Raw genomic sequence first — 22,383 nt, forward strand, 5'->3', positions numbered from 1 at the left:
CACATACAGTCATACACTGTGCCAAGACAAATTAATCAAATTGATTAACACTTAATTATAAACGATGCTCATGTAGTAGTTATTAACGTAGTATTTTAAGTAATTATTCTTGGACTTATTAAGGTATTTAAAAATAATGAAAATGATTCAAATACTCAACAAGTGAAAAACAACCGAGGCATGAGCTAACACAAATATAAAAGCTTTGTTGATTAAAAAAATCTCACCAAATAGCTTATCAGCTTATAAATTAATGTATTTTTGAGAGATTATAAACTAATTAATTTTTATTAAATATAAAATCTACTAAGTGGAATAGTACATCGACACGCACCATCTGTCGATACAATATAGGGATTTCAATTCCGGACTCTAATCCTCCCCAAAAAATATGTTAAATCATGAATTAAAGTGTCATATGAGTATTTTGATATTCATAATGTTATAATATAATTGATTTTGAAAAAAAAAATCTAAACTCTAAACCTTAATCTTAAACAGACTTTGTTTGGTGGGGCAAACCCGTTTCTCTAACCCACTCCACCAAACAAGTAAATAAGCTGGGCGGTACCACCCGCATAAGCTGACGGTACCGCTAAAAGAAATCTCTAGATAGGAGCTTGTTTTATAGCGTTAAAGCTTTTTAGATGTGGGACTCACGCCCAAAAAACTGTCTCACGTCTAAAAAGTTGTACTTTTTATTTTTTTAACCTTTTTGTGATAAGATCCACCCATTTAAAGTAATTAATTTTTTTAAAAATATTACTTAATGCAGTATTTTAACCTATTACTTAAGCATTAAGAATAGTTATCAGCTTTATCAAACGCTTGGGGGTAAAATAGTCAAACCACTCGTAGACTTTCGTTTAATACTGACTTCAGACTTCCTACAAATATAGGGATAAGAAGACGAAGACCCCAAAACACACTCAATCTATCATTCAGTCCAAATAATCAGAATGGTATCGTGCGCCGCCTGAGTAGTTATCGTGCGCCATGGGCGGGGATGCTAACGGGAGTAGCAGCGGAGGGACTATGACGGCGGAGCCTCAGTACGTGGCGGCCAAGACCTCTGTTTGGTGGGATATAGAGAATTGCCAGGTGCCCAAGGCTTGCGATACGCATGCGATTGCCCAGAACATAAGTTCGGCGTTGGCGAAGATGAACTACTGCGGGCCGGTCTCTATCTCCGCTTACGGCGACACCAACGGTATCCCTAATACAGTACAGAAAGCCCTATCCAGTACCGGCATCGCTCTCAATCATGTCCCGACTGGTCAGTTCCTTATTTTTCTTTCATAATTTTCTTTTAGTAGAAACGCAATTATGGATTATCTTGTTGATTTTATTTGATGGTAGTTGGATAGGTCATAGAATTCTGTGGGGGTAATTTCTCAAAATCAATGATTTGATGCTGTGGGCCACCGGTAATCCTGCAAAACCCATAAGAGATGTTAGTGGTTGCTCCACCAGAGAGATTCCGGCCAAGAAATCTTGGACTTTCAAGTCAGTCATGGGTTTTCTCTCAAATTGAAGTATATTATTTCGTGAGTCAAGTTCTCCCTCCCCTTACTTTGTGTCCAGGGACTCCTTTTATAAAGGAGGATGATTCATAATGCCCAAGATAAGGATCTTGGGGATTGATTGGGTTCATAGGATTTTAGGTGTGTCAAAGTAGATACTTTTGATTTGGTATTTTCCAAGAGTAAGGTTAGCTGTTCCAGGTCTCGTCATAAATGTGTGTGTCTCGAGAATATTAGGAGGTGGATTGTTTGGATGTAAGCTATAAAGGGTGTTGACCAAGTAAACTAATGACGCTGGATTGCGTCAGATGTGGACTGATTCAAGGTACAAGTGGAGGTAGAGGTGGTTGGATGATGATATTCGAGGAGCTAAGGATGTAGTCTGTCGATATAAGGGTTAACGTCACCAATGTGGGGGTGACATGTTGATGACATGTGACGTGGTGCGGAAATAAAAATCAATTGGTTAGTTTATGACTAAGCCAACATAACTTGGAATCCACCAAGAAAATTGAGGGAAACCTCAAAAATATTATTAGTTGATCAATCCTCTTTTTTACGGTTACAGCCCTATAAATATTAAAAAGAAACAAGAAAACCATAATGAAATAAAAAAGTATTACTCCCCCGTCACAATTTGCCTGTCACCCTTTGAAAATCCAAGTAACAAGGATAATTTTGGAACACAACAACAAAATTGTTAATTAATGAAAAAAAAAAGTGACACTAGTTTTGGGACAACCCAAAATAGAAAGAAGGACAACAAAAAAGGGATGGAGGGTGTAATTGACTAGAATTCTTATTAAGTACTAAAACTCCTAATAATTCTATGAGAAATGGACTCTAATAAGGAAAGTAAATAATTAAACTAACTCTTAGGAAACTATTAAATCTTGTCAATCTTGTCCAACGTGGGCTAACTAGTTGCTTTTAGCTGACTAATTTTGGCGTTGGTAGGACTTGGTCGTATGGACCATGTCGGGGGGTGTTTTAGATATTATGTTTGGTCATGATAATAAGAATGATAAATTAGTGGTAACTAGGCTTTGCTTTACTTGTCATTAGTTTGTGGTCAATATTGACTAAGTTGAATGACCATTTTTGGTCATTAAAAATTCCATGATAGTTGTATAAATCATAGAATTCTACGATCTTGTGGATTTTATTTGAAGAGTTTTCATGACCACCTTTATTTTCTATTTTTTGGACTGTTTCATTTTCTTTTCTGTTATTGGTACTCTTGATCGTTTTGCTTTCTGATCCCAATGTTTTGGGACACGTAGCATCTTTGTTGACACTGTAAGTCGTAAACAGGGGTAAAAGATGCTAGTGACAAGAAAATTCTTGTTGATATGCTCTTTTGGGCTGTGGACAATCCTGCTCCAGCAAATTATTTGCTGATTTCCGGTGATAGGGATTTTTCTAATGCTCTCCATCAATTGCGCATGCGGAGATATAATATTCTATTAGCCCAACCGCAGAAAGCATCTGCACCTCTTATTGCTGCGGCGAAGAACATATGGCTATGGACAAACCTAGTAATTGGAGGACCCCCTCTTACAAGTGGCGAATCCTCACAACTTCTTGTTAATGGCGATGATACTTGTAACCCTGTAACATCACAAAATTCATTGTCCGAACCTATTATACCAAGTAGACCAATATCTTTCAACTCCGAACGCCTTTCATCGGGGAACCAAAAGTCTTCTGTTATTGGAAGAATTGGTGACAACAAATTTACTTCGAAACATTTGCGCAAAACCTCTGATTTGCCAAGAATATCAAGAGCCTCTAGTGCGTCAGTTACAGTCGCAGTTCAAGAAGGCAAGGTCAAGGAGCAGCCCGAGCATTCACAGACAAAGCTGTTTAAAAATGCCCCACATGAATTTTTTGAGAAGAGTGATAATTCTGTTTTCACGAGTCCGCCTGCTCCCAATTTCCATCCCGGCCATTCTGACCAGTTGAGAAGTAACAGCAACAACTTTTTAGGCAATCCTCCTAATCACAGTCCTCTTCCCTTGAGGCCAAATAACCAACATGTATCTACTTTTGCACCTCCAAATTTTCAGAATAATTGTTTTCGTCCAGTGCCTTCAAGACCAGATGTTCCTAGATTCCCTTCAGCCCCATTAACAGGTGTGCCTGATGTTGGTAAGCTAAATATATCTGAATGCCCCAACTATGCTCAAAATCCTTCTAATTTCGATCATCAAATTGGAGAAGAGTTTATATTTAAAGCAGGATCTAATGAGTCGCCCAATCCAGCTAGCTTAAATATACCACAGAAAGGCAATATCACGCACAACTGCCAGGGAATTCACCAAGATATTAACAATTGGCAGTTTCATGGTGTTGAATTTTCACATCCTCCTTCCCCAGCAATGGTAACTGGCACTGCATCTAGTGATGGTGTTTGGGTGGCTAGCTTAAATATACCACAGAAAGGCAATATCACACACAACTGCCAGGGAATTCACCAAGATATGAACAATCGACGGCTTCATGGTGTTGAATTTTCCCGTCCTCCTTCCCCAACAATGGTAGCTGGCACTGCTTCTAGTAATGGTGCTTGGGTGGCTAGCTTAAATATACCACAGAAAGGCAATATCACGCAAAACCGCCAGGGAATTCACCAAGACATGAGCAATCAGCAGTTTCATGGTGTTGAACTTTCTCGTCCTCCTTCCCCAGCAATGGTAGCTGGCATTGTTTGTAGTAATGGTGTTTGGGGAGCTCAAGGACACCCCCCGCCATCTGAGTATGTGCAAGGTCTTATTGGAATTGTTCTACTTGCCTTAAACACCCTGAAAACTGAAAAAATAGTGCCTACTGAAGCAAACATAATGGAGTGCATTCGTTATGGAGATCCAAAACACCGAAATACAGATGTAAAGAAGGCTCTGGAGAGTGCGATCGAACAAAATATGGTGGTGAAGCAAAACTTAGGTTCACTGCAACTGTATATTGGTAAACACAAGAAATTATGGAAGTGCTTGAATCCCAAAGGTGGCAATCCTAATGTGTATCCAAAAGCAATATGGGACGTAATACAAGATTTTCTTACCTCCTCTGCTGGAAGATCCGCAATTCTGTCTTCTCAATGCAGGTATGACTTTTTCTCTGTGTGGATACGTGCATGAGTTTTGAAGGTCTTATGATAGTAACTATTATATCTGGTTGTCCATATGTTGTACAGATATGAAGCTGCTTTGGTTTTAAGGAAGGCATGCTTGGAGGAGCGAGCTTTAGGCGAGGTACTCATGATCTTGAATATGGTAATTGCGATCAAGAAATGGATTATACATAATCCATCAGGTTGGCAACCAATTGTGATTACTCTTTCAGAGACTGACACTGTGTAGTTACTTGAACTTGGTGCTTGATCTGCTGGAGATTAGTTTCACAGCGGCTAAGTATATTGCGGAACTATTATCATCATCATCATCATCAATCCTAAAACTATGTTGGATGGTCCTTTTGAAACATTGCTCAGTAAAGTAGGTGTCAGGTATTCTACCGCCCTCTTTGTTTTTCTTTTTTGGGGAGCTCTGTTTGGCTTTTGAAGGGAAAAAAGAAGATTTATACTACCGAGATGAAGCATTATGCACACTATCACGACAGTAATTCTCCAGCTGCAGAGTTGTATCCCGTCATTTTATGCAATGTAAGCTTACCTTGAATAAGATGTTCGTACGTAGCTAATGAGGCTTTTGTCTACTTCACACCACTACTGTTCATCAAGACATTTTGGTCCATGCTGGATGGACAAGAAGTTACTAAACCCTTGTTTTTTTACAGTTAAATTTGATGAGTAAGCCCCAGCTGTGAAAGAATGGCGTGATTATTTGTTTATTGCATGAAAGGAGAAGCCAACATGTAGTTCGGGTCTTTCACTGGTTCTGTCATTGGCAGTGTGCCGAGTATTAACTTTTGCTTACTTTTCATGCTAGACGACTCCTGGGTATTTTTATGTTGAGGCTGGGTGTATAATCCAAACTTAACTATACAGGCACACCGGTAAAGAGATTCTTACGAGGTCATTGTGTGAAGGTGAATTTGATAGTTTACATTCTGGATGGGAAGAACGTTTATGGCTGAATAATATCGCGACTATAAACAAGTTCAAGGTTTAAGTTTTCTCTGGGAGGTGAGTAACCTATTAGGCATTCATGGTTTCATGTATGTGACTATGTGGTAGCTGGGCTATGGTGGACTTGGCACTTGAAATGTGTACTGTAATTGGTTACTTGCTAGCAAAGACTGCTTCTTTTTTTCTATGTTTAGAACTTTTAAGATTTTCTTGTATATGAAATTTGGTTGTGGTAAACAAATTTATTTGGGTTGCTGACGAAACTATGAACATAGCCTGTTTAATATATATTCAACTTCGGTTTATGTTTTTGCGGTTGTTTGATCAATTTTGATCACCAAAGGTTGGAACCTGGGCTGGTAGAGTCACTGACCATGGTGAAAACTAAGGTTGCGTTTGGACTGGCTCATATTACACCCCTCTATTCACGCCAGATTTAGAAGTCCCCAATAAGTTATCATGTCTAGAAAGAATGTGGGACAGCAGCCACAATGAGAAAGCCAAGTCACAAACAAAAAAGTAATTCAACATCACTATACAATGGTAGTATAATAATGAAATGACACCAAATTTAACTTAAAATGCCACATTATTTCACAATGCAGAATTGTTCCAACTGCAAGTATCAGATCAAGGAAGAAAGGGATTGTGCGAAGGATATGCCTCCTTTTGCCTTTTATAAGCCCTGAGAAGAGAGATTGAAAGAAATGTGTGTAACTATTTACTCTCCCAACAAACTTCTACAACAAAGTACCACTAAATCACTAATCACCTGGTTGCATTTGAACCCCCGAGGCCAAGAGTTCCTAGTATAATGAAAAGGAAAGGGATCTTAATTAAGGCCTGATTCCTGCTTCCACCACTTGCCCTTGGCACTCCTGTTCTCACCACTCGTGAATATGTGGCTAATTAAGAGAGAGAGAGAGTGAGCAGGAAGCAACCATAATGAACATATGAAAAGAAAAGCAAAAAAGAAGCGCTTGGTTGTTTTAGATAGACAAGAATGACAAGAAAGGTACCTGAAGCCGAACCTTCTCTGCTTGCACCTGTTAATAATCATCACATTCAAAACCAAGCAAACTCTGTGTGAATATTCCACTTGTGCAAACTACTTTTTTTATCTGTAAATATATATATATCTTGACGTGTAGTTCTTAAGAGCTAAACATGGTTTGCAAACTCCAATCCGAATGGGCATCTTAATATGGTCTTCAAGGATTCCAATGCACAAGGCAGGTATCCCCGTTTGGGAAAGCATTTGAGGCAAGAAACCTCCAAACATCAACACAAAACCCAGCCATCGGGGATTGAGATTTAGAAAGAATGAAAGCAGTCAAATCAAAATGCAGCAACAAAATCATGACAATCATGCAAAGTCAGCATTTATGTGAAGGATGACGCTAGATCAAGAATAGTACAAAACAAAAAAGCCGCGGAAGATACAAGTGCAACACCCAAACAAATAAATCAGTTTATGTAGCGACCCAATGACTGGACCACTGTTGCACAAATCTTTGTACCACTGCAATGATATAATAACTATTAAAAGATAGAAATTCAAACAAACATATTTTCTTCACTCTCATTGTCGTCCATTTGGTCTAGATATATCTGTTCCATCTCAGTGTATCTATTCCCGGAGAGAAAAATCAGAAATTTAACACAAACCCTAACATCCGTAAGCAGAAAGTAAACCAACATTGAATATCGTACAATATTTTAGGAAAAAGAATACAAAGTTCAATAGTACCTCATCTTCAGGCACGGCTTGTTTATCGGACTCCACAAGCCAGTTATTCGTCATGCTTTCCAACATGACACTGAAAAGGAAATTACATCATCAAGCTTTTTTCGTAGTTAGCATCCCATCAGCCGAAAGTTGTACATATGTCATAAGCAAGTTAGTTCCGTTTCTTCTGAGGCAGACAACAACTATGCCTTTTGCTGTGAACATGATCATACACAATCAGGATATGTTCACATTCAAGAGATCAGCATGTCTAAGTACGCGTATAGAAAATTGTTGTAGCTCCAAGCAATTCATCTCATGTTGCCACCATGAAGACAGTTTGAATTTCCATCATCACAAGAATATTGAATTCATGGATAATTAGCTAGCATATATCAAGCAATATCGCCTGGATATACCTCTGTTCTTGTACTTATAGCGAAATCAATTCCAATCAGTTTTTGCGGATATAGACTCCAGGATCCAATAGCATCAAAGAGAAAATGATATTATCAATCCAAAACTACAACTGTGAGTCTGCAAAATCAGTAATATAAAATCTCATTGTGGAACATTTCCAAAACAAATGGTGTCATTTTTTTCTTCAGAAGATGCTAATGACATCTGTACTGCAAAAAAGAAAATGAAAGGAGAAAGTAGCAAAGCAGACATTACCTAGAAGATTAACAGCATCTAGTCAGCAGATTAATAGTATTGACCATGAAGAAGACCTCAAAGAACAAGAACAACCGATTATGGAACGAATTTACCTTTTTGACATGCTGAAACCTGATCAAATGCAATTTTCTTATTGCATGCTTAGTTAGTGGTAGAGTTACAGGGGTGCAACCTAAAGGTCAAATGTTCAATTATTAGAAACAGTCTCTCTACATATATTATGTAGGGTAAGGTCTGCGTATATCTTGATTGTCCCCAGCCCCGCCCACTACGGGAGTCATGCACGGGTGTTGTTTACCTACCTTTACCGTCCCCAAATACCCGACTGACTTTTTTTCCCTCTCAATAACATTCAATTAAACCCTTGGGCAACCGTATGCTAATTGCAGAAGCCATAGTTCGGAGATAAGCATTGAACTCAAAACAAGGGCAATTAGACAAAGGGAAAACATTTTGAAAAAGGAAAAAAGAATTTTCCAACAAAAAGCCAACAGGTTCAACAAATCAAGGTAAGATATTCAATTGGAGAGCTCATGGAATTTGTAATCACCCAGTATTTATCAAGTCTATAGGCTGGCTTCACTAGTGTATTAGTCATTTATGCTCATCCAATAATTTTACTTGCCCATTCAAGGAGTTTGCAAACCACGATCACTTAAGCCGCAATTTTAATCTATCTCGTAACACAAAAAGACAGGAGGGGTTACCAGATACCAGGCTGGTGTAAGCTTCTGAAATCTGCCATAGATGCACGAGCCAAGGTCAGACTAACTAAACAACTATGAAAAGTATAGAATAGTTAAAAACCATTTCTTATCCACAATCTCTAACTCCTATTCCTAGTTAAAAACCATTTCTTATTTCATTGGTATCTACAGGAAAATAGAATAGTAACATATGAGCTGAGTTGATATGCCGTACTAGAAACAAAGCATCCGAACTTGTCAAGAAGAAGACAGAAATAATTCCAGGACCAGAATGAGAATGCAGAGAAATCTAAGAATAGTACAGCAGGCCTCATTTTGCTTACCAATTTAAACTTGGACTCAGCTTTAGACTTCTCACCAACAGGGAAGAGATCAGGATGAGACTCCCATACTTTCTTTCTGTAAGCTGCTTTAACCTAACCAACACCATCACCAGCTTATTACACACGATTGAACTTTCCATTCCAAGTTCAAAAACTAAAAAAGAAACAAAAGAACATTGAAACAATATCAACCGCTTCAGCTAATCCATGGGATTCATGTCAGAAATGTGAAACACACGATCAAAGGAAGAATTCCCCAGTAAACAAAAAATTAAAGAAGGAGGATCGAACAAAAATTCAGGCAATCGAATAGAACAATCGTGATTCAAAACCCTAAAAGTGGTCTGATGTTGAGAATCGAAGTTACCTGAGAGGGGCTGGGGCGAGAATTGGCAGGGAAGCCGAGCAAGACCCTTGCCTCATCGCCCAGCATATCTGAATTTTCTCTTTTGAGGTATATTAATGGAAGTGTGTGTATATATATATATATAAAATATAATCCAGCTTCCTTTTTTTTAGGTGGAAAAATTGTACACTTATATGGGGTCGTACAAACTTGTACGACGTGTTAAAACTACAGTTGATAGGGGTTTTCTTTTAGTGTCCGTTTGGTTCCATTGATTTGCGATCGTAATAGGAATCCTAATACTAGAAATCAAGCTAAGGTAGTACAACTACAAAGTAAACACATTTTAGTGTTTGGTAAATGTAACTAAATTGCAATGCATTGTGAATAGATTTCTGAATTTGCCCTTCAATGTTTTGACAATGATTATCAATATGAAAAAGGATTATACGAACAACTAACAACCCATAATGACTACTAATTCTCTTAACCTCCTCCACATCATCACTTACAATAGTACTATTATTATGGTAAGATCTTGAGTTCTGAACAACGAGGCGATTTCTGCACAAATCAAGAAATCTAATTTAACTGTGCATATCGACACAATCAAGGGCGGATGCGAGGGTACTACAATAGATTGTAGTCTCCCAAATTTTTTGTAAAAAAAAAATACTTATACTTATCTATAACTGATATTATCTTAACTGGTTTTGAATTAGTTTAGGATTACAAAATGTCTAGTCAATTGGGCTCTTTCCTTTCAACTTGGTCTTGGACTTCATTGGGCTTAATATTCTATTGTGGGTCTTTTAACAATAGCTCAAAATGTATGAATATTTAAGTGAAACTTTATTAGAATTATAATGTTATTTTACAAGATCATACCTTTTTGACCACACTGCTAAGTTAAAAGTTTCTTCATGATGCTCTTCTTACTCTATAATTTTATAATATTGTAAATAATCTTTAAAAAAATTTCCAAGGGACTCATCAATTTTTAACAGTCTCCCTAACATCCACTCCTTGCTTCACCCTTAGACACAATCAATTCTTTTTCAGCATCTCCAACAAACCAACCTTTCAAAATTAGCAAAAGCAAAAATATTTTTTTTGGTTGTGATGTCATCTCAGATCTTGGTGCTGCTGTTTATTTCAATCGATATGCGAGGAACTGTGTTGTAATGATGTATTCGTCTTATGATTGATGGTGTCCTCAAGTATATCTGGCACTATGGGCTCCATCAATCATAATTTCAGTGATCACAACTTATTATTTTAGAAAAATATCGTTGTTCAATTAGGTTTCTTGAATTGTCAGATCCACAAACTCTAACCTATCTGATGATGGACTTCTCATTCAAGAAAGAAGTTGCCCCACATTGTTTTTTATGGTACTTATCCTTCAACTTATTGGCTGTCTGTGGAACCCATTTTGAGACTTTTTGGTGAGAGAGATAATTGATTGTTGTCTTTTAACTTTATTGACTATTTAGGATTTAACAGGGTATTTAATTCATAATTATGTGAAGTGAGCATGATATATAAAAGAGATGAGTGCGAGGTGAGTGTGAGATGAGTGTGAGGTGAGCGTGGTCATGTTTGGTATAAAATAAAGAGTAAGTATAAATGTGAAAATATTAATAGTATAGTTTCCATATTTTTTTTTTTTACCTTTTTAGAAAATAAAACAATACTTTATAACAAGTTTAAAGAGTATTTTACAAATCAAAACTCGTTCTCCTTTGTGGAGAATAGAGAGTGGAAATGAGTTTTGGGATTTCACCCTTTAACACTTAACCAAATAAGAGAATACATTAATCTCATCATCGTCTCATCCTTGTTTCCTTCAAAACACCACTCAAATGTCCCGTTAGTGTTTAGGGTTTGGGAAAAACTTCTTGACCTGGCAATTATGGAAGAGCTCCAAATCATTGTCATTGCGGTGATATTTCAATTGTCTTATGTGTCAATACACATGTTAAACGCGCACTAAGGCTCAAATAATATGTGATGAGGAATGTAAAGGCCAAGAGCAAATCCCCCAAAGTCCTAAAAACTGTCCGGACTGAAGGAGACATGCAAACATATCTTCTTAAAAGGCTACTTTACCCTATTAAAGTAATTCTACCCACATAAGTCTCTTTCCTTAGTTTATTGCAAGCCAGTTATTTGCCATTATTATTTAACCCTAATTTTGGGTTTTTACAGACAACTAATGAAATATTGGAATCCAATGCTATTATAATACTATTGGAAAGAGAAAAAAAAGATGACTCTTATTTGCACCCCATTTTTTGCTAAGTACACCCCAATCTAGTGTATTTTCAAAGGGTGAATGGGGTGTACTTAACAAAAAATGGGGTGCAAATAAGATTCATAAAAAAAAAGAGAGAAATCACAATCTGGGTCTTGCAGGAAATGGTTAATAAGGTATATTAGGTTTTGTACTTCTGTATTGGGTTGTTTGTTACTTTGTTGCTGGCACACACCCACCCTATTTTAAGAAACCAAAAAAAAAAACAATTTTAGAGTAGATTTGCAGTCACATGCACATATATCTGCATCTCCAATAAATCAGGGGTTGCCTCATGCTAGGATCTCGCCAGAGAGAATCAAACAAGGTATCACAGAAGATTCTTGATTCTTGTTATTCTGATGAACACACTACAAGTACAAGGTGAATGACCAACTGGGTCTTCTTTAAAAGGGACCAAATTAAGTGAGATTATTCAAAAGGTTGTGTGTGTGTGTGTGTGTGTGGTGTCTTGACTTTGTATGCAGAGTGAGATGGAGTTGTTTCCAAAGGTGCTTTGTGGGTGGAGTTGGGAAGAGAACAAGCTCTTTGAGCTGGCTTTGGCAGTGGTTGATGAACAAGACCCAGATCGATGGGAAGTGGTTGCATCCATGATTGGAGGGAAGAAGAGTGCTGAGGATGTGAAGAAACATTATGTGATTCTTCTTGAGGATTTGCAGTGTATAGAGTCTGGTCAATTTGATTATCAAATTGGAGAAGCTCAGTCTTGCACTCTTCATTGGACTGATGAAGATCACAAGTAAGAACTCTTTCTTGATTCCTCATAAACAGATTTGTTACTTTTCTATCTGAAACAAAGTTTTTGTTCTATTTGGTTCTAATACTGTACTCTGTTTCAAAATACTTTCTAGTGTTTTGCATATTTGGAATGGAATTGATTCAATTGGGAGGAAAACACTCTCTGCCTTACTGGGGAAAAAAATTTCCCAAAAAGTCTGCTCTTCTGGTCTTTCTTTGCAATTCAATGATTGAAAACCCTGTTGGTTTTGGTTCTTTCTGAAGTTCCCTCTCTGAAATTTCCAGAATTTTTCTTCTGTGTGTACAGTTTGCTGGGAGAGAACATAAATTGATTGTCAAGGCAATTGGCTATTCATCATTCAAGGCAGAAAAAAGTCCTATTTGGAAGCTTTGTGCCTTGTAAAAACATGGGTAGTTGAACCAAATCATCCCTTGTTTGATTCTTCGAAACCCACTTCAAGGAGAAAGTGAAACTATTTATAGAGTTCTGCTGCATATGGCTTTATGTTGAACTGACCATTGTTGAGATTGTATTGGACCTAATCTGGAAATTTGTATTCAATAAAATCAAAGGTTCAGATGTTACATTTTAGGGAATTCCTACAATAATTGCATATGATGTAATAATTATCAAACTTTCACTAACAGTATTACAGTTGTGCAATAGAAAACACTCACTTACCTAAAGCAGCCACGGAGAAAAAGAGATGAAAAACCAGAGAGGAGAAAAAGCAAGAGGAATATAATAGCCAGGGAAGAGGCAGTGCATGGATAGAGCCAAAAACAGATTCTCTATTAGTAGCTCCATCCATGCTCAGCCTGTTCCCCGTCTCTGTCTCCTCTTACTTATCCCTCTCTCTCACAATGTTACATTCTCAACTTACATTTCATTTCTTCCTAGCAAATCTGCAGACAATATATCATGGATTTTGGGGGTTGTGAATTAGGGTTTTCCAGTCTCTGGCTCCCTGCTGGTATTTATATGTATATATATAGTACACCGTACCAGCATGTACTATCAAGTTCTATCTGGACTAGCTCACAATGTGTACTACCCACACTGTAACTTTATCAGTTTAGTAATGGAAAATTGCAGATCTGCAAGACCATGAAATGTACTACACTTGCTAGTAGTACTCCCTCTCACACCCTCCAATTATGGTACTTTCTTCTTCTTATAACAAAGAGTAGTTGGAATGTTGATTACTTGTATAGCTTCCTCAAGTAACTAATTATTCTTTATTAAAGTAGCTTCAACTGACAGGTAATAGCAGTCATCAAGTGGACTTTTGGGACCATCATTTTCATGGGCTCCTAGTGACAAGAAGTCCAACACCATGGGCCCATGAAAATAACAGCAGAATGTGGAGGTCCTGTTGGGCTGGCCAACCCTATCTACCAATGCCAGACCAACCAGTCCTCTGAACTATTTAACTGCATTTTGGGTTTTCAATATGACAGCTTGATAAGAATTCCTCACTTTCCATTCAAGTCAACAATGGTTAAATCTTCTTGCTTTGTGTCTCTCTCTCAATTCTAAAACTAAATGAAATGCTGAATGAAAAGCTTGAAAAAATGAAATATTGATCAATGAATTATGTCAGAAGAACATCAAAGTCGCTTAAGGTCCACTCTGCTACTTCATCAATGTCACTGACAAAAATTTCAGTACCCGTATCAATGGATGTCCATATTCTTCTTGCAGGAGCAGTGCCAGGATCCTGCGGTAAAAGAAATGTGATCGTCCGTCATCATCGAATAAGCCCTAATCCCATTTACTTAAGGTCTAGAGAATTTAATATAATAGTTCCTCAGAGAGGGTTGTGAAATATACTGACCTGATAGAAGTAGAGTCTACTAGATAGCCCACCAACATCAAGCTCCCAGGTTCTTCCATCCCCTACCCAACCATCCCCTTGTTTGGTTGGATAGCCATACTCGGCCCATATTGGATGAGGCAGCAACTGAACTAGCTCTTGTGCCTGAGGATTGCTGTAAGGATCACAAGTGCTGACAGGTTTTTCCAGATGTTGAGCATTCCCTGGAGCGCAATAATAGTGATATGCACCATATGGGAAGTTGGCAGTATCATTCCTATAAATCTTTGTGTTGTTTGGAGTAATGTGATATGGTGGGCAGTTGCCAATGCTTGCGGAGTTGCACCAAGCTGGAGTTTCAGGATTGATAATCATCTCGCTATATCTGGTTACATCGGTTAGCACATCTCCATCACATGAAGCACCATTGTTTTTCCAGCAGCTGCCAATGTCTATCATATAGAACTGGCTCTTTGGTCCTCCACCTTTTTTGACATCCAAACTCAATCGGACCTTGAAATTAGGTGATTCTGGAAGCTGAACGGCAACAAAATGTTACTTACACAGAAATGTTGCAACATATAGATGCAGACAGCATGACCTGAATGTCTCTACAACATTAATCAAGAAACAATGTGGCTTCTGTAAAAAATTTCAGGTCCAACGGTCCAATGTCAACTCTGTTTTTTAGAAGCCCAAGTTAGTACAAGGTGATCGAATATTAAAGTGTAAGTTGATTCTACCATAATTAAGAATCAGGGCAAGTGGACTGTATTGAATATACATACATGCTTAGTCTGCTACTTTGGCATATAAGTTGTTTTATCTGCTGAAAGAAATGAAAATAATGATATACAGGCCGTCTAATTTGATAATGACTCACAGCCTATCGAGAAAGGAACAGTCCTTGAAGCCAACATCAAATCCAATCTCAATATCAGTTGAGTCCAATGCATTCAGAAGTTTAGGACACAAAACAATCAAAGAGTATATGCTTTAAATATAAGTTTTTTTACTCCAAAATGGCTGAAGAATTCATCAAAGCAGGGAAAAACTCAGCTTTAATTGCCATTGAAGAGATGCAAATTTATCTAATGACTGTATTCCATAACAAGCAAGTACAGCAACAAAGTGTCTGTGTGCCCTAATCACCACCGAAAAAGGAAGAAGAATATAAAGAAGACAACAATCTTTTTCCACTCCTTAGCTGTTATTGAAACAAATATCAACACATAGCACTGAAAGGAAGGAATAATTTTCAGCTGAGTTCACCTTCACACAACATCATGATAAGGAAATCTAAATGGGTTTGTAATTAACTAAGGAAAAAAAAAGGTAAAGATGCCATATTTTTTTTCAACTTACAATTTTGAGCATGCCTCTTGTGTCATAGTGATATCCTCCAGAGAATCCATTGGTGGCATCAGCTCTAAGATAGAGCATCAACCATGGGTATTTCTTTGAAGTCTTGAGCTTATGATTGAAAACCCAACTCCCAACACCAACTTTCTTCTCCCAAATCACCTCATAAAAGGAGATCCCATCAAGTCCATTCTCTATATCAGCACCCAAATTATATGTGCCATTGAATCCTCCCCTCATTGTACCATCATCGAAGAGCTTCGTCTGATGATGAAACAAAATGGGTTGATTCATACACCCCTCTCCAAAGCAGGGAAATCTACCTGGATTAAAAGGTGGTGCCTTTTTACCATTTTCAGGACACAACCCAGACCTAGTGTCATAGTTCCCATTTTTTAGCATAACCATCCAAAATTGCCATTGATTTGGTGTGTCTTCAACTTCACACAAAGAACCCAGATACAGCTCCTTCTGTACTGCATAATGGTCTGCATTGTTAGTGTCATTTGGGTTCAATCCAGTGAATGGTTTCCCCACCCCAAGTTTGTTATCAGCTTCTGTTACCTTGTGTTCCAGAAAAGATTCTGCCCCAATATCAGTAAAGAATTATAACAAAACATAAGTGTCCATATAAGAGCATCAAATTGGTTTCATTAGCAAAGCAGGAAAAGAAAAGGTCACAAAGTAATGCATAAACCCTGGACTCAGAACATTCTAATAGTAACCAATTAAGCATACCCATTTCAAAGTGTGATTAGGAACTGAGAAACTAACAGAGGAAAAAGAAAACCAAAGGAGAAAGACCCACTGTTTTTGGCTGCTTGATTTGTACTGTGTTGGAAATCAAAGCAATCAGCAGCTCTTGGGCTTCCCATTCCAGGAGCTTCTACTCCAACTTCATTGCAGAAGTTCCAAGCCTCAAACCCCACTCTCAATCCATCTCTTTTCATTCCCGGGTCCCCAACGGCAGAGATATACTGTTCTCCTCTTGCACCAGAAATCCCCAACACAAGCACACTTACCAAGAAAAATCTCACAAGCAGCTGCTTTGCCATTGCTCTGGAATCTGGACACGGCTCGCAGCTGTCTCACATAAAGATTTCTATGAAATAGGTTTGATGTTTTGCCCTCGTACAATTGTCGTCATTGACCAAGAAATAGTAACAGAGATATATAAACATCTTCAGAGTCCTTATTATCAAAGATATTATTGAACTAACCATCATATAATTATCCTTATCATCAAAGATATTATTGAACTAATCATCATATAATTATCCTTATTATCAAAGATATTATTGAATTAACCATCTCATGATAGAGGATTAGAAATAGATAAACAATACTATTGGAGTCCCACATCGGTTGGGAGTGGTTTTGTTGAAATTGACTACATTTTCATTTAAAAATCCTCTTAAATCATGATTTTGTACGTGTTTAACATTTAAAGTTTATGGTTTAAAATTTAGAATTTATGATTTGTTTTTTTTTCTTCAAAATCTATTATATTCTGACATTATGAACATTAAAATATTTAAAATTTTCTCTCAACAAAAATTTCTCTTGTAGTATAGATCTTCACAACATCGGTTTCGATGATGTGTTCCAATGACACATATTTGATGCATAATGATAGGGCTCTTAGATCTCGTAGAGATGGTCTTTCTTGATGAAGGGGAAGTCAAGAATCTTAATCCAATTCATGTGTGTTGTTTTTGTTTAGTCTGTCCGGGACAATGTTATTCGGGTACATCTAGATGTTGTCCAATGAAACCCTTTATAGAAAAAAAAAACATCAAAACACTCAATCACACGATTTTGGGGTAATTGTAGCACACTATCTCTCATTATAGGCATAAATTCCTGGATTAAGAAATGGACTTACCATTTCCCATTGTTTTATAAACAATATAGCTGGAGTTCACTTCAAATTGGGCCCAACGGTCGGCAAATAATCTTGGGCCTATTGTATTACTAAACGGGCTTCCTGAACCTTCAAACAAGCCCAGATTACATATTTTAAACCCATTGGTTGTGAGTGAGCTCTTTTCATGATCCACCAAGCCATTCAATTGTCCCTTTGGAAATCTTACAATCAATGACTAGATAACCCCACTTTACAGTTACGATAGAGATTTCAATAGTTAGTATCTTAATTATCCGAACAGTTGAGTTGTACGCACAGAATTTCATATTCATCATGCGAGACATGTAAAGCTTGTAAATTCACTTGGATATTTTACGTCCACCTTAGTAACTGGGATAACTACGATCTCAATTACCGATATGTTTATCATTTTTCGTCACACTTTATCAACTTATTGATGATGAATGAGCTTGACCTTCATATTAATACATGGGACCCTCAATTTCATTTAAGTTATTATTCATACATATGGGTTGCAAGCAATCAAGCATAGGTGTGTATGCATGTTTCCATAATAGTCAATGACTCTTGTATTGTTCCATTCACCTCCCCCAAGAAATACATTCCAACAATTTCAACAAACGACTAGAAAAATAGTACAACCAAATCCTTCCAGGAGAAATTGACATGTCCTTAATTAATGTTATTACGAGGTAAACTGCAGAAGAAAAAACAAAAAGAAGGACGATAAAAGAGAGAAGAATGTAGACAAGCATCATGGGCCATAATTTTCTTGTTGGTATTTTCATTATCCAAGTTGTAATGAACAGATTGCAGATTGAGATGTGATGTACAGATGTTAATGAGACTATGACAGATTGGGTACCCAATCAATCAATATGGGATTTGTCCTTTTCAAGAATTGTGTATGATTTAGAAAAAGGACCACTTCGGAATATCATATATTGGGTATATATAATATCAAGTCTAATATGTCTAGAAACCCTTCTTTCTTTCCTTTTTTTGTATTCTCATAGTCTAAGCAATCCCTTTGAAATGGCGTATCCTTTTATCTTTTTGCTTCATATTATAGAAGTGTTTGAAACTCATATATATTGTCGGGATATTTTCCGCCACACCTAAGGACTTGTTTCGATTGATGTTTTAGAGAATTAAGTGAGGAGAGTTAAGGAGGGTAGAGTAACTCCACATTGCTTGGACTGTGAGAGGAAGAATTAAGTGGGGGGAACTTTCCTCATTAAATTCTCCAAAATCATGGATAAATTTTTTTGATTCATTTCAATTTAGAATGCATATATAAAGCAATGTAAACTTTTGTGAAACTCTTGTTTGTTGACTGCCTCATTCCACATGTGGAAAGAGTTGTCAAATGAAATGAGTACCATATATACACACATACATATATAAAAGTCACGTTGCTTTATAAACTTTTTTTTGTGAAGCTGTTGTTTGTTGACTGTCTCATTCAACATGTGAAAAGAGTTGCCAAAAGAAATGACTTTTATATATACGTACATACACATAGACAAAGTTACATTGCTTTATATATGCTTCTTGTATTTCCCAACATATATACATACATATAACTTGGACATTCTGGTTGCTTTGAACATTTTGGGCTTTCTGCCAGGTTTGTTTGCACCATGATTTTTTCCCCTGAGCACGTACACATGGAAAAACACTGGATCAAACCGGTACACCATTTTGGTGCACTAAATTATTTTAAAAAAATTTGAAAAAAAATCATAAATGTGTTGTATTTAACATGACGAATCAAACGATAATAAAAACCAAATTAATCGCAATCGAAAATCAAATATTTTGTGTTTATATCATATGGTTTAGAATTGCGATTTTTTTTCATGTTGAATTTGATTTATTTTTTTATGTTCAGTATCTTATGTTAATAGATAAAAGTGGATTCCAAAGTGAGTCTACACAAATAAAAATAAAATTTTTTAATATACATATTTTACAAATATATTTATTTTGCAAGTCTGTTGCTTATTGTTAATATTAATTTTTATGTATTTTAAACATGCAATTAATTAATACTATAAAGATTACGATACACACTATGATCTTTTTTGTTTTTTGAAATATGAAAGACAATCATAGTTGTGGTTGAAATCGAATCTTAAACACACATATGTATATAGATTGTTAATCAAGTCAACTCTCGTGGATAGACATTATGATACAATTATTATTGAATATAGAGTGCTATATTCGAGAATGTAAATTGGAGAAGTATATCCACCGATTGCATGCTGCAAAAGTTGGTGCTTTAAATTCATAGTAATTAAAGTTGGTGCTTTAAATTCATAGCAATTAATGTGTTACATTCCCCATACATGATTGTCGCCCCTTTCGCATCAGGTTTTGGGTAACAATATACGGGTATACCCTACATATCTTACCTAAATTTAACAGTAGTCCAGTAGTCCAGTACTCGGTAGTCAAGATTTAAGTCTATTCATTGGGACTTCTGGAAACCCTGTGGGGGCCAAATCCTCTTAACGGTGTAGGTTTCACAAGTGGCTTCCATGAACCCCGTCTAGCGACCCGCCGACCCTGCAAAGTAAACACGCGTCAACGACTGTCGATTAGACTTGGCGGCCAACGGTGAATTTATGGTGGCTTGTTTAATTTTTGTTTTGTCTTCATTGTTTTTCTCTAGAGTAGGGTCCAAATGTTAATAGGAATATAGTATTCTCACCCCTTTTTTGTAATCTCACTCTCTAAATCATTTATTTATATTTTTATATTATTTTATGTTTGATTTGATATTTGATTTACATGTGATTTGATATTAAATTTACATTTTCATAATTGATTTTTCTACCCTCAATAATTAAATAAAGTAATTTATTATATCACATCAATACAGATTGACGAGTACATTTAATGTATGTTGTAAGTTGTTCATTGTATGGAGTGACCCATTCGTTTGCAGAATCGTACCTATATTTCAACATGCGAGGTCAGACTAGTAAAAAATTTTTGGTATTAATTAAAATAGAGGGAGGAATCGCCTCTAGCTTCCTATAAAATAGTAATCAAAACTTATTAATGAGCTAACTGCTTGCTACTTTTTAGGTGGAGATAATGGAGTTAGTTGAGAGTCTAATTAATCATTCTTATCTGTTGCTCTAAGATTACCCATTATCATTACCCTCATACAATATAGAAAACCCCTACAATGTTTGTGCGCTTAATCATATATATATATATTCACTTTTTGAGAGTGTCGAAGATTGAAATGACAAATAGAACCAACTGTTTTGCATTCCATTTGTTTGTTAAAACAACAAAGATTCTAGTGGTCTCATTTTAAGTTCTCAAAAGAGAATTCATACACATATATATACATACATATATACATACATAAATTCTCTTATGTGAATCAAAAGTGTGAACAAATTTTGTAAACTTTAAAGTCAATGATTGTAATAAAATAAAACAAAACTGGTACATTTGAAATTATATATATGTTTTTATAGGCACGTGGAAGATTCCTACATATTTGAATTTATATGATTTTATAGGGAAGTGGAAGATTCGTGTGCAACTCATACAGGTTTGACGTAACAGGCTAACAGCTAGGTGAGCCCAGAAGATAGAGTTAACGCCAGGGCAGGCAGGCATTGATTAGTTTGCTTTTCACACGAGGATTGAGTAATTGTCCAAATTCTTTCCAATTATTGCTTCATCATTCATACACTTTGTTCAATAAAAGAAACTCGATCTCGGCCTAAAAAAACATAAACAAAGAGATTTGGAAAGATTACCCACACCCACCCACGAGGGTCTTGCAATTTGTCATTACGTAACTGGCCATCTTCCCTAGCCTTATCAAGTAAGACACCACAATGACAATAATACATTGATATTTGTTTGATGAATATTATTTAATTTTCTAACATGTTTTTTTTTTAAGGAGGAGAAATTCGAATATTGATTATCAAAGTGATACACACAATTTTTATCACTCTAACTAGTGGATCGGGTGTTTCTAACATGTGTTTGCTATTGTTATGGTAAATGAATCTTCAAAGAATTTATGAGTTTTATATTGATCAATCTCCTAGCCCCACATTGCATACCTTACAATTTGCTGAATCACTATTTGAGATGCTAAAATAAAGTTTTGATCATGCAATACATTTGCATGGCCCCATGCATGCATGCTTCCACTTCCTCATTTAATTGGACAACATTTGAATTATTGTACGTGAAATGGGAAGTTTTAATTGGACCAAATTTGGAAATGACGATCGCCCGCCGTGACCCACTTGACTCTGTTTTTGTGTTTGTTGCACTTGCGAACTAGCTTCAAGTACTTAAATGCTGCTTTAGCCAGAGGGCTCCTTCCACAAGTGCGACTTTTTATGGCTTTTATTACTACTGGGACTGGCAGGCTCATAATTATGTCTGCCTTATATCAACAAGTCAACACCCCACCACCCACGGCCGTGGCTCGGTGGCTAGCTGTACTGAACTTAGCCAAGTTTGATTGGGTCATGTGTGATGCTGATCCACTTGTGCCCTACCAACTTCACCCAAAGAAGGGTTATCCATACCCCCGTAATGGGATGGTTGTGTGGTTGAGATGAAAAATATATGAGTATTGAAAGGATATTTGTGAGAATGGAGAGATTCAAATATCAAGAATTTATGTAGATTGAATTTTGTCGTTATATTTATAATACATTATTGTTGATACTATTTTCTACACGACTTGACACGTCGACACTTGATGCCAAGTAGCAATGTGAAGGGTGAACTTCGATACCTACAAAAACAAGAATGGGCGGCCTTTCATGATTCGGGTATACTTAAACGCTTAAGTCATAATTCTTCAA

At 36.6% G+C, this 22,383-nt stretch overlaps 4 protein-coding genes across 9 annotated transcripts; 2 read left to right on the plus strand and 2 right to left on the minus strand.

Annotated features, from left to right (window-relative positions):
* The first annotated feature begins 895 nt into the window (after positions 1 to 895).
* Positions 896 to 5,867, plus strand: LOC120004301. The gene is made up of 3 exons (XM_038853611.1): positions 896 to 1,276; positions 2,838 to 4,629; positions 4,720 to 5,867. Exons 1-3 carry the CDS (start codon positions 997 to 999, stop codon positions 4,883 to 4,885), a joined length of 2,238 nt encoding a protein of 745 aa, XP_038709539.1. The 5' UTR covers positions 896 to 996; the 3' UTR covers positions 4,886 to 5,867.
* A 267-nt stretch (positions 5,868 to 6,134) lies between these two features.
* On the minus strand, positions 6,135 to 9,572 carry LOC120004302 (dnaJ homolog subfamily B member 8). 6 transcript variants are annotated; one of them, XR_005469495.1, is made up of 7 exons: positions 9,418 to 9,572; positions 9,051 to 9,143; positions 8,728 to 8,758; positions 7,762 to 7,879; positions 7,364 to 7,433; positions 6,633 to 6,659; positions 6,477 to 6,518 (listed from the first exon to the last, which is right to left on the minus strand). XR_005469495.1 is itself a non-coding variant. In XM_038853612.1 (6 exons), the coding sequence occupies exons 1-6, from the start codon at positions 9,481 to 9,483 to the stop codon at positions 6,244 to 6,246; spliced, it is 405 nt and encodes a 134-aa protein (XP_038709540.1). In that variant the 5' UTR covers positions 9,484 to 9,572; the 3' UTR covers positions 6,135 to 6,243. The 6 variants fall into 6 exon arrangements, 3 of the variants coding, with proteins under 3 accessions (XP_038709540.1, XP_038709541.1, XP_038709542.1); XM_038853612.1 differs by lacking the exons at positions 7,364 to 7,433; positions 7,762 to 7,879 and adding an exon at positions 6,135 to 6,298 and having other exon boundaries at positions 6,386 to 6,518; XR_005469494.1 differs by lacking the exon at positions 7,762 to 7,879.
* A 2,277-nt stretch (positions 9,573 to 11,849) lies between these two features.
* Positions 11,850 to 13,159, plus strand: LOC120004402 (protein RADIALIS-like 4). The gene is made up of 2 exons (XM_038853751.1): positions 11,850 to 12,452; positions 12,759 to 13,159. Exons 1-2 carry the CDS (start codon positions 12,175 to 12,177, stop codon positions 12,781 to 12,783), a joined length of 303 nt encoding a protein of 100 aa, XP_038709679.1. The 5' UTR covers positions 11,850 to 12,174; the 3' UTR covers positions 12,784 to 13,159.
* An 847-nt stretch (positions 13,160 to 14,006) lies between these two features.
* On the minus strand, positions 14,007 to 16,877 carry LOC120004401. The gene is made up of 4 exons (XM_038853750.1): positions 16,439 to 16,877; positions 15,634 to 16,214; positions 14,290 to 14,805; positions 14,007 to 14,172 (listed from the first exon to the last, which is right to left on the minus strand). The coding sequence occupies exons 1-4, from the start codon at positions 16,683 to 16,685 to the stop codon at positions 14,047 to 14,049; spliced, it is 1,470 nt and encodes a 489-aa protein (XP_038709678.1). The 5' UTR covers positions 16,686 to 16,877; the 3' UTR covers positions 14,007 to 14,046.
* Between the last annotated feature and the right edge of the window lie 5,506 nt (positions 16,878 to 22,383).

This window comes from Tripterygium wilfordii, chromosome 8 (genome assembly GCF_013401445.1).
Source record: "Tripterygium wilfordii isolate XIE 37 chromosome 8, ASM1340144v1, whole genome shotgun sequence".
Taxonomy (NCBI): Eukaryota; Viridiplantae; Streptophyta; class Magnoliopsida; order Celastrales; family Celastraceae; genus Tripterygium; species Tripterygium wilfordii.

What these genes read in the sequence shown, in the direction of transcription:
- LOC120004301 (XM_038853611.1), top strand. Translation starts at nt 997, where the DNA reads ATGGGCGGGGATGCTAACGGGAGTAGCAGCGGAGGGACTATGACGGCG. An exon ending in TCTCAATCATGTCCCGACTG is followed by an intron (nt 1,277 to 2,837) that starts GTCAGTTCCTTA and finishes AGTCGTAAACAG; the next exon opens with GGGTAAAAGATGCTAGTGAC. An exon ending in ATTCTGTCTTCTCAATGCAG is followed by an intron (nt 4,630 to 4,719) that starts GTATGACTTTTT and finishes TATGTTGTACAG; the next exon opens with ATATGAAGCTGCTTTGGTTT.
- LOC120004401 (XM_038853750.1), bottom strand. Translation starts at nt 16,685, where the DNA reads ATGGCAAAGCAGCTGCTTGTGAGATTTTTCTTGGTAAGTGTGCTTGTG. An exon ending in AAATCAAGCAGCCAAAAACA is followed by an intron (nt 16,215 to 16,438) that starts GTGGGTCTTTCT and finishes ATATTGGGGCAG; the next exon opens with AATCTTTTCTGGAACACAAG. An exon ending in GTAGACTCTACTTCTATCAG is followed by an intron (nt 14,173 to 14,289) that starts GTCAGTATATTT and finishes CTTTTACCGCAG; the next exon opens with GATCCTGGCACTGCTCCTGC.
- LOC120004402 (XM_038853751.1), top strand. Translation starts at nt 12,175, where the DNA reads ATGCAGAGTGAGATGGAGTTGTTTCCAAAGGTGCTTTGTGGGTGGAGT. An exon ending in TGGACTGATGAAGATCACAA is followed by an intron (nt 12,453 to 12,758) that starts GTAAGAACTCTT and finishes CTGTGTGTACAG; the next exon opens with TTTGCTGGGAGAGAACATAA.
- LOC120004302 (XM_038853612.1), bottom strand. Translation starts at nt 9,483, where the DNA reads ATGCTGGGCGATGAGGCAAGGGTCTTGCTCGGCTTCCCTGCCAATTCT. An exon ending in CTGAGTCCAAGTTTAAATTG is followed by an intron (nt 8,759 to 9,050) that starts GTAAGCAAAATG and finishes CATCTATGGCAG; the next exon opens with ATTTCAGAAGCTTACACCAG. An exon ending in TTACACCAGCCTGGTATCTG is followed by an intron (nt 6,660 to 8,727) that starts GTAACCCCTCCT and finishes GATTATTAACAG; the next exon opens with GTGCAAGCAGAGAAGGTTCG.